The sequence below is a fragment of the Condylostylus longicornis genome, unplaced genomic scaffold (genome assembly GCF_029603195.1).
Source record: "Condylostylus longicornis isolate FDR11 unplaced genomic scaffold, ASM2960319v2 ptg000018l, whole genome shotgun sequence".
Classification (NCBI taxonomy): Eukaryota; Metazoa; Arthropoda; class Insecta; order Diptera; family Dolichopodidae; genus Condylostylus; species Condylostylus longicornis.
In genome coordinates, this window is record NW_026577987.1 from 827,730 (window position 1) to 841,739 (window position 14,010).

At 28.7% G+C, this 14,010-nt stretch overlaps 1 protein-coding gene across 1 annotated transcript; it reads right to left on the reverse strand.

Annotated features, from left to right (window-relative positions):
• Positions 1-616: 616 nt before the first annotated feature.
• LOC129606178 (ankyrin repeat domain-containing protein 13D) lies at positions 617-5,123 on the reverse strand. Its single transcript, XM_055516322.1, has 10 exons — positions 4,892-5,123; positions 4,492-4,624; positions 4,246-4,416; positions 4,046-4,189; positions 3,670-3,989; positions 3,520-3,612; positions 3,288-3,458; positions 2,897-3,227; positions 2,624-2,831; positions 617-1,115 (listed from the first exon to the last, which is right to left on the reverse strand). Exons 1-10 carry the CDS (start codon positions 4,988-4,990, stop codon positions 854-856), a joined length of 1,932 nt encoding a protein of 643 aa, XP_055372297.1. The 5' UTR covers positions 4,991-5,123; the 3' UTR covers positions 617-853.
• Positions 5,124-14,010: the final 8,887 nt, after the last annotated feature.

A 14,010-nucleotide genomic window follows, 5' to 3' on the forward strand; every position in this document is an offset into this window, starting at 1 on the left:
TAATTCATGTCGCTGCTTGTTATTTTTAGTATGGTTATTATGATGTTCATTTAGTTAAAGTTTTTGAATAAAAGATGAAGGAAATTTTATTAAAAAGTAAATTATAAGTTAAACCATAAAGAATTAAAATTCTAAAACAGCATTTTATTATTAAAGTACTCTTAATGCGAGAAAGATGGTTTAGTTTAAGGTGTGATACGAAATATACATGGATTAAAAAATAACTGTTTGCGGACTTTCAAATTTAAAATAAACTCAAAAGCAAAGTATGTTCTTAACTGTTACAATATACTCATAGTTTTTCTCCAATGGCTTGGAAAGCCTCTAGACTGATTTCGAGGTACATGTATACTTATTTTGTACATATATATGTACAATTTTTGTTATTTTTGTTGATAATAGTTTTTGGCTTTTTCTTTTGTTGGCTAAAAGTGTAGAATGCTCAGTTGCATTCAGATTGCACCAGGAAATTTATATTAATATTGACCGAGTTACTCGCATTATTAATATAATGCATTATTAATATAAACAGGTATTTCAAAAGTTTTTGGGAGAAATATAAAAATTGTTTGTATTTCTTATATTTTAAATATGCTCAAACAGTAAAAAAAACTACAGTATCGGTTTTTTTTTGTTCTTTTCATTTTTTGTTTTTGGCTTATTACATATTTTTTACAAGTACAATTTTTATATTTTAAATATTTTGATTTTACAATTTCTTATTTTTACTTCCATGAAAATTGATTAATATATACGTTTTTTGTTTTAATTATATTACGAAGTATAAAGTTTTTCCTAGTTTGTTTTTTTTTGTAACAAAAAGTTTCGTTTTAATATTTTAAAATTTTTGTATTTATTTTTCTTCTAAGCTTAATTTTAAAATTCTTTCCATCATTTCCTGCTCCTGTTGCAATTGTAGTTCATATTCTTTCTGTTCTTGTTCACTAATGCGCAGTGCCATTGCTAGATCTGGATCACAGTAATTTAATCGATTAAAATCAGATCCAGGAGATATTAACGAATTCACTGGCGATTGAGGTTGATTTTGAGTTTGTAATAATGAATTACCATCACTGCCCATATTTTTAAATTGGCTTAATGACTTTTGAAGCGCTCTATATATGTACATATATGTATATATATATATATATATATATATATATATATATATATATATATACATATATATGTATATATATATGTATATATTTGTACGTTTTCATATTGATTGATAGAGTAACAGTACGCATGTTACATATAGGGTGTCATCAAAGTTTTCAAAGTTCAAAGAAATCGAGCACACATTCACATATGTACGTATTTTATGTGCACAAGAAATTACATATAGCAAGTTCGAAAAATGATTTTAATGTTTTATTTTACCAAAAAATTTTTTTAGATATAGATAACAAAAATGACAATAAAACTTTTTTTAAATAAATTTACAAAATAAGAATTTGAAAATTAAAAATGTTTAAAGTTATTTAGATTATTAAAACAAATGCATTTATAATCCATATTTATAATAGTGAAATTGGAATATGATAACTGACAATGAATTGATTGGTTGCACATTTGTGTAAAATTAACTTAAATTATTTTAAGCAAAAAATTTTAAATATAATGAGCTTAAAAACGAAATACAATAGCAAATTACATATTTATCCAAGTATAAACGCAAAATATCCATTTACATAAATTAATAACAGCACTATAAAATATTTGCACAAATTTACAACCAATCTTGATGAACATATGGTTATTAGAAAATGGAGTCAAAAACAAAATGTGACCAAGCTTATTTATAGATAAATTAAATAATATTAAACACATAATGAGTATCCGAAAGTATTATTTTAACTTTTTGCTTTTTGCATTTGCAAAAGCTGCGTAAAGTAGAAGTCAAGTACTTAAAAAGCTAAGGAAGTCTACGAATTAAGGAAAAAAATATTTAGCTTGCTAAAATTTACTAAAGCAATACAAGCACATTGGTATACATCAAAACATATGAAAACTTTCCAAAAAATTTTTTTTATATTTTTGATATTTACTGGAAAATAAATACGTATGTATAAGGAAATATATTTGTTTTGTAAAATTTTGAGTTGAAAAGTAGCATAAGTGATTACTAAAATTCTGAAAAAATAAGTCTGTTTAAATTCCGCGAACAAATTTTACACACGATTTTATAGCAGAATCTGAATGCCAAGAAGTAAAATTAATGTGCAATATATGATTGGAATATTTATTTCGTGGTAAATAATTTTAATCAGTTGAATTGAAATTCATTTTAATTCTAAGACACTACAAGTGAATTATTAGAAGATTGTAACTAGTCTAAAAATGTATTTTCTTTTATGAAAATTCTACATAAACTACTATTTAAAAATATTTTTCATATAATTATAATCATTTTTTATAGAACTTGCAGAACTACAGCCACGTCTACTATCAATAGAAGCTGATTTTGATCTTTTATAATGAAACGCGTCCGTAAATTGTTATATTTTAATAAAAAAATCATCGATTATAAGAAAATGTAGAATAAAGAAAATATAAGTTAAAAAAATTTTTACATGCATTTTAATTTTATTAAAAATTGTATTAAGAGTTTAATACTAACCTTTGTAACTGAGCGTCTTCTTCACTTAGAAAATTTCTATTTGGACTATTAGCAGTGCTATCTTTTTGCCCACTACTACCTTTTAATGCTTCCCATATGTCAACTTTATCTATATCTGAAGCGCTCGATTCGTTTAAACTTTGTTCTATAGCTAATTGTAATAAATCGTCTTCATCTTCTAATGTGAATTGGCGTCGAAGATCGTGATCTAAAAAGGATTAAATTTTAACAAAGTATTTTACACAAAGCAGAAACTTATATGAAAATAATTACCTCTATTAACATAATGGCTCGGTATTTCAAAGCATTGATCATCTATAACGCAAGTTAGTCGCTCATTTTCTTCTATAGTTTGAACCATATCTACTGGGCTTACAGTACCAAATACATTGCCAAATGTAACACATGCATTTAATACATGAAACAATGGTATTTCAACTTTGACTGGAAACCCTGACGGCAGTTGCATTGTTATAAAGTCTTTTAATTTTGACACATGCGGACTAGCCATAGTTGACATCAAATCTAAAATTGGTAATACCTGTTCCTGCAATTTAATTGGAAAATCTTCGCTAAGCCATACAGTTGCTTTAAACCTTTGAACCTGAAATATTGAAGTATAAATGCCATTTTAACGGAATTCCAATTATAAAAAAGAACTTACTTTAGTATTAATTTTCTTAGGTCTACCAACATCTCTTCCATTAAGGTCAGCATCGGAAAAATATTCCTCAGGAATTAAAGATTTTGGAGTTGTGTTCCCAGAACTGCTACTGCCACTGTCATCGTTTGTCACTTCATTATCACTTTTGTCATCGGAGTTTGGTGTCGATACCTTAAAGTGCAACGTAATATAAAAATGTATAAATAATAATAGGAATATATGATAATATTACTGTTTCGCGATTATTCGCTAATTCAGGATTTGCGGCAAGTTCTTCTTCAGTAAACCCAAGTATATTATGTAAAGGAGATCGTGAATTTTTTGCCTAAAATATAATTTTATGAATTTTGTTTTAATTTGTCGCTTTTTTTTTAAATTATACCCGCATTTGATCTTCATTCAGATGTTCAGTTCTGGTTCTTGTTATAAATTCGACATTACTTGCTCCATATACCTTGCAGTTATATCCATTTACTGCTTCGCATTTATCATTTCGCCTCCAACCCCATATTCCACTTTTATTTCGTTCAAAGCTAATTTTATCCATATCTATATTGTTAGACATAACTGGAGCACTTAGGCGAGCTCGAGCGGAACCCACGGGAATTGGAATGCCTTCTACTTCGCCAACAACACTTTGCAGCTGCTCTACAAGCACCTCGTGCGTGTCGTGATCTATTTCAATCATAGTAGCAGAGTCCTCTGTAATTAATAACTTCAATTATTACATGTACTTACTAACTAATCTTTTAATTTACTTAATCCTTTAAATATATATGACCGGTTACCCCTTTGCCAAGTCGCATTATCGAAGCCCAATAAGGTAGTATCTATTCTAACATTAGCACCCCGTTTGTACACCTTGTACGTATCACTCGGGCATAATCTTGACATTAATGGCACTAAAATATTTATTTTAAATAGTTTTTTAAATATTGGTTCTAATTATAAAAGTTACCCCATGAAGTAAATTCCCACTTCATTTCTACATAAAAATCTGGTGCGTCAAGCAAATGCTGCAGCAATTGAGGAACATGAGTAACTCTTTGTATATGCCTTTGTAAATCTCTAACTTCTAATACCATAGTAAGGATATTTTCATCTCCAGCACATACTGCTTCTTGAACAGCTAACATGTTTTAAAAATTATATTGTGTATAAATTTTGGAATTTTTAAAAAACTAATAAAATTTGAAAAACTTACTTGACCATCCATCGCATTCAAAATTAGCATTACATTTTGCCGATAACAAACACTTCACCGATTGTGCATGTGACAATTTAACAGCTAGCATTAAAGGGGTTCTACCCCTTGGATCTAATTTTTCTTTATCATGCTAAAAGTACGAAAATATGAAATTATACCATATGAGATAAAATTTATATAAACGAAAATTAATCTAAACGAGCAAAAAATTAAAAAATGTTTAATTTTTGTTCCACCTAATTCGATTATACATAAACTTAGGAAGAAATATAAAAAGGTGTCTTTTTATATATTTGAATATAATTTATTATTTGGCAGATTTTTTTTTATTATGCTTTTAGTTTTCTGCTCTTTTGGTACACTTAAATTCTGTATGTGAGAACTGTCGTTATTCTACCTTTCCAGTTTTTAGTTCCTTTGCCAGATTTTCATAGTCGTTATTCCACACCAGATAATGTAAAGGGTACTCCTTTGTTATACTTTCGATGCTTTTCATTTTTGATTTTTGACTTTAAATTAAAATTTTAATTACATTTAAATATATAAATAATCATTAAATCAAGTTTTATATTTATAAAAAATTTTTAAATTGGAGTCACTATAATGACAATCAAAACTAGAAAATTAAAAATCTCCAGTTGACGTTTTTTAATTTATTTGGCTTAGCAACGTAATTTGAAAACCGAAATAATTAAAATAATTAGCATTGCCATAAAATAAAAAAAATCACTACATAGAAACTTTATTGACAATCACAGTAAATTTTTGCTTTGCGAAATTTTATAAAAAACGCAAGCGTTTCATATTATAAGTTATAATATGAAACGTAATATCATAAGTAAGTTATTAAAAAAATAAATATTTATTGAATAATAAGATCCTAAAAACTTTCCCAAAACGCTCTATTACATTTTCATATCAATATTGCTGAGTAGAAATTATATTTCCATCAAACTAATACAAACTGTAATTAGGCAATAATCTATAATTTTCAAAATAAATATAAAAATAAATAAGTATAATTAAGTTCTATCAAATGCACTTTGGAGAATTTATTGAAACATATTTTTTATTTTTTCTTTTTGAATTCTGGGTACAACGTTTATAGAAATGGTACTATTGATGATTAATATTGGTCATTTATAGGACATATACATTGATGATTAAAATTGGTCATTTATAGGTACACTTAATTTGGTGATATAAAAAATTAGAGAATTAGAAATACAAAAGGAAGGAGCATCTTGGAAAAACAATGAAGCCAAATTTTTTCTACTTGCTTCTTTCTTTGCTCCGAGAATTGTCAAAGTCGTAACAGGAGCGTATTTATTTTATTTTCTTGTCTGGCCTCTACTATAAAATATGTGTAAGAAGGATAAGTTAAAATATTTTTTTAAAGTATAAAATATTATACACATTACAGAATCTACATGACAACTTTAACCTGCATAAGAAAATCATGGAAGATGTTGGAGTATACCGCGAACCAATATATTCTAACTTAGTCGATAACAACAACAATATTATCCTAGACCAAGATGAAAAAAAAACAGGTTTGGAAGGAATACATAGTTGAGCTATTCAATGATTTTAGTAGAACTGATGCTTCTAGGGCAAATCCCTACTGACACTGAGCTGTCGGGTCTTCAAATAACAACATAAGAAATCAAAAGAGCTATTAAACTATCAAAAATAATAAAGCTCCTGGACTGTTACCCATAGAAATTTTCAAGTTACTTGATAATGAAAATTTAAATATTTTAAAAGATATTGTTAATAAAATTTATGATACTGGAATATATCCAGGGGAATGGTTAGAATTAACCTTCACAGCATTACCTAAAAAATCAAATGCAAAGAAATGTAGTGACTACCGCCTCATAAGCTTGATGAACCGCGCTCTTAAAATCTTCCTGAAAATAATTCATGCTCGGATATATGGAAAATGTGAAAACGCAATCGGCAACATGCAGTTTGATTTCAGGACTGATGTGGGAACTAGGAAAGCGCTTCTTAGGCTCCAGGGCTTGGTTCCAAATTGCCGCGATGTTCATTAAAATATATTTTTATGCTTTGTTGATTATGAGATTGAAAAGATTGAAATCAAGAAAGGCGTACGGCAGAGATACCTTTACTAGTATAACCGTTACTTTTTAATATTTATTCCGAAGCCATATTTATAGAAGCAACTGAAAACAATTTTTTTTTTCTGCTAGGTGAACAAATCTGGAAAGACGAAGAAGGACGGCGCTATCTGGTTTTTTCCTCTGTCAGTGGGGGAGCGTAACTCCTGCCTTAAAAAAATCACTTAAACTCTGAACGCATAAAACGGGTCCTACAGATCAACTATTACCTCTGCGCTAACTTGGTTTTTCCGTACAGGAATTAAATACCTTCCATAAGGAAATTGGTATTTCGTGTCAAATCGAAAGGACTCGTTCGTTTAAGTTTTTCTGTCATAACGCCATTGTCTAGGAGCCGAGCTGCTTCCATATTTACATGCTGTTCTAGACAAGCCCTATGCTTTGTAGCACAACTCCTAATTCCATCTACAACCAAAGGAATTCCTAAGTCCCTGTTACGTATATACCATGGCGCATTTACCATATCCTGTAGAACTTTATTGGAAGGTTTGAATTTGGAACAGTTGAATGCCACATAGCCATATTGGTTTAAAGTTAAAGATTTGCCTATAAATTAATATCTTATTATCAATTGCCAAATGGGACTTACGACTAATTCTACGTGTTTCTTTTTTATATGCTTTTTCCACCTTAGCTTGACATTTAAAATCATTCCTAGGTATTTTACTGAGTTATGGATCGCTACATTCGTTCTATTTAAGTTAATATGTGATGGATTCACTATTTTTCGATTGGTGAAATTTATGTGAACCGACTTTGCTTCATTCAACTTCATTTTCCAATCCCTATTCAACTGGCTTATTTTGTTACTTGCCTCCTGTAATTTTTTTGTCGAATCGTCAATGTTCGCTCCTACTGCCAATATTGCAGTATCGTCAGCAAAAGTGGCCACCGTAGCATTTTCTATTTGTGGCAAATCACTCGTGTAAAGCAGGTACAACGTTGGGCCCAATATACTGCTTTGAGATACACCTGCTTTTATTTCTCTTAGCGTGGAGTATTCAGCGTCTCGTTTAATTCTAAATAATCTATCAGCTAAGTAAGATTCGAAAATTACTACAGATGGCGGTGGTAACATTTGTCCTAACTTAAATATAAGGCCCTTGTCGAATGCCTGTGGTACGTCTAGAAATATAGAAAAGCAGATTTCTTTATTTTCCAAGCTTTTTTCAATAATATTCGTTATTCTGTGGACCTGGGCTATTGTAAAATGGTTTCTTCTAAAACCAAATTGATGGTTTGGTATGAGGCCCCTATTTTCTGTTATTGACTTCAATCTCCTTAATAGCAGCTTTTCAAAAAGCTTAGACATAATTGTAAAAGCTTAGACAATCGGTAGTGCTATTTGTCAAACTTGTCTTAAGTAATTGTTTAGTTATTTTTTCACTTAGTTTTAATATGACAGCAGAGTGATCTGAACTAAAATCATAATTATCTTTAAGGCTTAGAAAGTTTTCTGACATTTCTTTGGTTATAAAAAAGTCAATAACATCAGGAATCTTGTTAGTGTCAGTAGGCCAATAAGTAGGAGTGTCAGTGGAGTGATAGCAACAACCTAGTTCTTCAATAGCTTTTGTTAGCTCTCCTCCTTTAGTTCGGGTGATTCTAGAATCCCAATCTGTATGTTTGGCATTATAGTCACCTCCTATTAGAACTGTAAACAATAATGTTGGCGTTAAAGTCATTTTTTTTTGTTTTTATTAATATCAATTTACATCTTCAATATTAAAACTAACATATAGACTTACAATATAGAAATATAAATGGCGTTAACATTAATAACATTCGGTATGCGAACGACACAACATTGATTGCCGGCAGTATTCCTGGACTTCGACAACTTTTTAACTCAGTGAATGACCACAGTATGCTTTTCGGCTTAAAAATGAACATCTCCAAAACTAAGATCATGAATATATCAGGAACTAACTCACGTGACAGCGTAGCTTTAACAACAAAACGATTGAAAGAGTTTCAAGATTAAAGTATTTAGGTTGTTGGTTGAACGAGAATTGGAACTCAGATATGAAAATTAAATGCCGAATTGAGTACGTTCGTAGCACTTTGATAAAATATAAAAGCATCTTTTGTAATCGAGATATTCATCTGAGTAGTCGCATTCGCTTTGTAAAATGCTACGTGTGGTCGGTACTCCTCTATGGAATGGAACCGTGGACTGAAAGTTTCTATAATGAACAGGCTGGAAACTTTTGAGATGTGGCTATATCGAAGAATGTTGAAAATACCGTGTGCAAATAGAGTTAGTAACACAGAAGTTTTGAGCAGAATAAATGATGACCGTCAGCTGTTATTAACAATTAAACGTAGGATGACAGCATACTTAGGTTATCTAATGCTTAAAGAAAAATAACATGTCCTGCAATTAATCCTGCAAGGTAAAGTAGAAGGCAAAAAGCGTGTTGGATAAAAACAAATGTCGTGGCTGCGAAACATCAGGCAATGGACTGGCCTACAATTGGGCAACTTGTACACACCGCACAAAACAAAGGGAGCTTTAGCAATGTAATCTCAAACATCCAGTAGTAGATAAGCAGACGAAGAAGAAGATATAAAATATAGGGAAAAATTTGTTGAAAAAGGAAAAGGTGTATAGTTCTAAATTGTTATTCCCATTTGCAAAAACAAATAGTTTTTTATACACCGTATATGTACATGTGAATATTATTCATTTCAATAAATAAAAGAAATATTTAATAGTGCTTTGTAATTTTATTAAGTTTTTAATTTTGCAAAGAACATATTTGCTTTTGTTTTGTTTTAAATTAAAATTACTTCGGATATCATAATCTTACCAAGACCGGATTTTTTTTTAAACAAAATGAATTTGTGTTTGATAATATGTAGCATACAAACAAATATTTTAAACTAATTTTTTTTTTTTGTATATTCACAGTTTTTCTAGAAATGATGAAATGAAATATATTTTTGGAGTGAAGATTTGGTCAAAAAATATATGAAAACGTTCTGATGCCATTGAATTCAGTAAGTAAAATAAAATATTAGCGTAAATTATATAAAAAATATATAGTTTTAGAATTAATAAGTATATATGTGAAGCTCAGTTAATGAATAAGGAAGAATACGACAATTTCAGTCAGTAATAACGAAAGTATATCTATTAATATAATTTATATATTATAATAGATTAATATATATTAATCTATTTATTATTTTTCAAAATTTTATTATATAAATTATAATAATTTTTTTAAACACTTTTTTTCCGCTTCGCTTTTGTAATATGTATACACCTTTTTTGCTACCTTGTGCTGGAGTAAGTTACAAAAATAAAACTCCCGCCTTTAAAATTCTTAATATTTTTTTAGTTTTTGGCTATATCTCAGAAACTATAGAAGCTATGGTATTGAAATTTCACACTAGAGAATATATTAGTAAGGCCAATGTGTTTGATAAAAGTCGTTGAAATTGCTTGGCACACACAGTATTTTGAAAAACACATAGTATTGAAATTTTGCATAAATTAATATGGTATACGACAACTTAAAGTCATAGTCTGTCCCATAGTCAGTTATGACATATTTATTCGCACATAGGATAACAAATTCGTAAGGGTATCACATAGTTGACAAGGTCAACTCTATTTTTTTCTCGTTTTTGTATATAAGTATGTATAAGGAAAAATATCAAACATTTTAAAGGAGCACAAAGCCATTTTTTAATTTATTTCAGCACAAGGTAGCAAAAATGGTGTATTCATATTATAAAAACGAAACGATTTAAAAAAATTGAGTATTAAAGTGTGATGTAAATGGAGAGTCATATACTCTGATTTTTACTTTTATTTAAACTCTACAACATTTTCTCAATTATTTTTTGATAACGTTTGTTCAATGTGGAATGTCAATTCTAATTACTAATCGTGTTTGCTTGAATTTTATCGAATTTAATCGAACTTTAAGACTAGAAAAGTATAAAAAGAACATGTGAAAAAAAGGTGTAGTAGATTTATATAGAAACAAAAAAGTACGTACATAAATTTTAGATGAATTAAACAGTATTTTTATTAAAAAAAGTTCATAATTATACTGTTAACTAGGGCCCTGAAAAAGAAATATCAATTTAAATCAAAGCTTGTCTTTCATAAGAAAAATTTCACTAGGTATTTATCGATGTGTCATATGCCAATGGATAAATTTATCCAACCATAATTTAAGTCGTGTATTTAATATTTCATTGAAATTTGATTTAAAATTTTAGTAAATGTAAAGTAAGTACACTAGGTCCTCGATTAACGATGGCAATGCGTTTCGGGAAACTGCGTCGCCAAATCGTAGTTAAACAAGTTTTTTTTAAAGTATGTATATACATTCATACATGTGAACATAAATACTTGCATATACACTTATCCTTGCTCTACGGAACTAATATTTTCCGAGGAAGCCGTCCTTGAACCGAATCTTTTTTACTTACATTACTTTAGAACCACATAATTTTTTACCTAAATTTATATATGTAAGTAAGTTTTACCTAAATTTATGTAAGGAAATAAATTCTTTTGATTATTTTGCTCTCACCTCTGCTTCATATAAAACATATATGGTCTTTATGTGTCTACATAATATTGTACATTTAAACAAAAAAATTCCTAGAAATAAGTTTTTCTTTTAAAAATACTTTTTTTTTTTGCATTTTAGAAATTTTCCAAAAATCGAATTTTTTTCCGAAAAAAGAAACTTTGGTTTAATTTTTGAATTCCGTAAAGCCTAAACTCCGTCTAAGGAGCTTCCGTTAAGCAAGGGATGAGTGTACATACAAACCTAAAATTTCATATGTAAATTTTGTACAATTTTAAATGGACAATAATAATATCTAATAATATCTAATTTTGTTTTTAATGTTATTGTTTTCCGATTATTAGTTTTGCAGACTTTTAAAAAATCTTATCGCTTCGAACACTTAGATTACAAAAGAGGCAAGAATGAAATTGACAAAACAATATAAATTAATTCACAATATTTTACAAACAGTTACATGCGCACGTTTTTAGAAACAATGCAATCACAAATACATACATAATTTTGTACAAATAATTGTTGCAAAAGATGCAACGCAACTCAAATTATGAGCTATAAATTTATTTAATAACAGTTCCGCGCATTTTAAAAAAGCGTCGGAACTGCAAAAAGTCGTTGTGTGATTAGAAAATATTAAAATAAAGGTGTCGTAACTGCAAATCGGCATATATCAGGTGCGTCGTAAATCGAGGATCTGGTGTATGTAACGATATAATATCTAATTGGATTGATATTATGATATTGATTACAGCAGTTTTTTTGTGCAGTTAAGATATCTTAACGATTTGCATAACATAAAGTTTCAAAACAAATTGTTTTTCAAAATATCTGTTTTTCATGAAGCTCTGGACTTTATAGATGAACATAATTTTTCCGTCATTTCTTAATCATTCAATGAAAATGTAGCAAAATTAAGTTTCTGAATTATTTCGATTTACAAAAATTTCTTTTCTTATAGTTGTATCATATTTTGATCGACTGCATTGCATATGACAAGGTAGGTCATGTGCGAACGCACATCTCCATAGTAGGGAAGCGTAAATAAACTATTTTTAGAGAGATGTCGGTCTGCCGGTCTGTGTGTGCAATCGTGTATCTCAATTTTGGCTGAACCGTTTTTGTTGAAATTTTATATGGGAGTTATAATGGCTATGGTGCAGATTGATCAGCTTTTGTGATGTATCAGATTTTGGGAACTGGACGTTCTTGCGAGTCAATTTTAAATTTTTGCGTATATAAATAGAAATAATCAACCAATTTCCTTGAAATTTAATATTTAAATTCGGGGTGCCAAAACAATGAAGTTATAAATTTTTTGGAAAGATCTCGGAAACCGATCTGGGGGCCAATTTTATCTCTTATATATATCTACGTAACGGATTCATGGAATTTCTTGAAATTTGATGTCTGAGTTCTGGTTGTTACTGAAACGAACTGGTGAACTTTTCAGAGAATTTGAGTGGCACAAAGCGAAATTCTACTAAGAGCCAAATTTACACTTTTCTAAGTATGTTAACTAAAAGTTTGCTAACTTCCTTAAAATTGAAAGGAAGTGTTCAAAATACATTTTCATAACTTTTTGTAAAACTTTCACTAAATTAGGCAATACACATTGCGGTCAGTTATGTGCCGCATCAGATTTTTTATTTGTGATATTAGATCCATGACGGAAAAGGGAGCACTTTTCTTTTGAAAATATGAAAGGTTTGTATATTCCACTTACAAAATGGCTTGGCTTCGACAATTGGTTTTACTTACGCGAGAGACTCATGATTTGAACTCCCGTTGAGCTTCAGCCCAAGGAAATTCGGACATCAATTCGAGTACGGTCAACTAGGTAAGTGAACCAATTAGATGATCTTCTTTCCGTTACAACAGCTACAAAAGCACGAATTTTTAAGAATATGATATACTTATGTACATATACACATAAGTAAGTATGTACATTTATTTTATGTAATTATAAAGTATATTTGAAACTTAAAATAAAGAAAAAATTCTTGTTTTTGGAAAGCCTTTTATAAAGTGTAATTGTTGGTGTAATTAACGATTTACCGATGTAGGTCGGATATTTTAATTACTTCTGAAAACAAAAATATTTAATATGCGTTGTATTAAGTCGCCAAATTTTGTGAGGAAAACAATTTTATATTGGCTTGTACATATATATAATATTTATATTATGCACATACTTACGAATTTACTTGTTATAAACTAATACGATATTTTTTATTTAATTTTTTTCAAATCATGCAGGATTTAATATTATTATTAACATTGTAATAATTAAAAAAAAATGTCATTGATCAAAAGCTTATTTCTCTTATTTTTATATTACTAACAGAAACTTTTGAAAAAAGTTTAAATGAAAAAAAGAGCAAGAAAAAATTTATAATAAATAGTTATATTCGGTTGTATCGACTACCATAACAACATACAATTTGCAAATATCTAAATATCTTAAAATTTTTTAGCATTTTTATTAGTGTTATTCTTTTTTGTTCAATTTGTTTACCAAAACAAAGTCTGTATGAAGTTTTATTTTTTAATTGTTAATATATGTAACGTTCGAATCTCAATATTTAATTAGAATAATTGAAAAATTGAATTAGAATAATATCAAGATTAAATTTTAACATTTTATTATTTACTTTTAAATATTCAAGATCTGATATTTTCCTGATTAAATGGAGTTGATTGCAGAATTTTTCTTTCCAAAATACGATAAAATAAGTTAGGTATTGCGTTTTAATGTTACAATTAAAGATTTTCTCTTTATTTACATTGTTGATTAGTCGATTACAGTTCCAAAATTT

What these genes read in the sequence shown, in the direction of transcription:
- LOC129606178 (XM_055516322.1), bottom strand. Translation starts at nt 4,990, where the DNA reads ATGAAAAGCATCGAAAGTATAACAAAGGAGTACCCTTTACATTATCTG. An exon ending in TGAATGCGATGGATGGTCAA is followed by an intron (nt 4,417 to 4,491) that starts GTAAGTTTTTCA and finishes AAAACATGTTAG; the next exon opens with CTGTTCAAGAAGCAGTATGT. An exon ending in GAAGACGCTCAGTTACAAAG is followed by an intron (nt 1,116 to 2,623) that starts GTTAGTATTAAA and finishes GTACATATATAG; the next exon opens with AGCGCTTCAAAAGTCATTAA.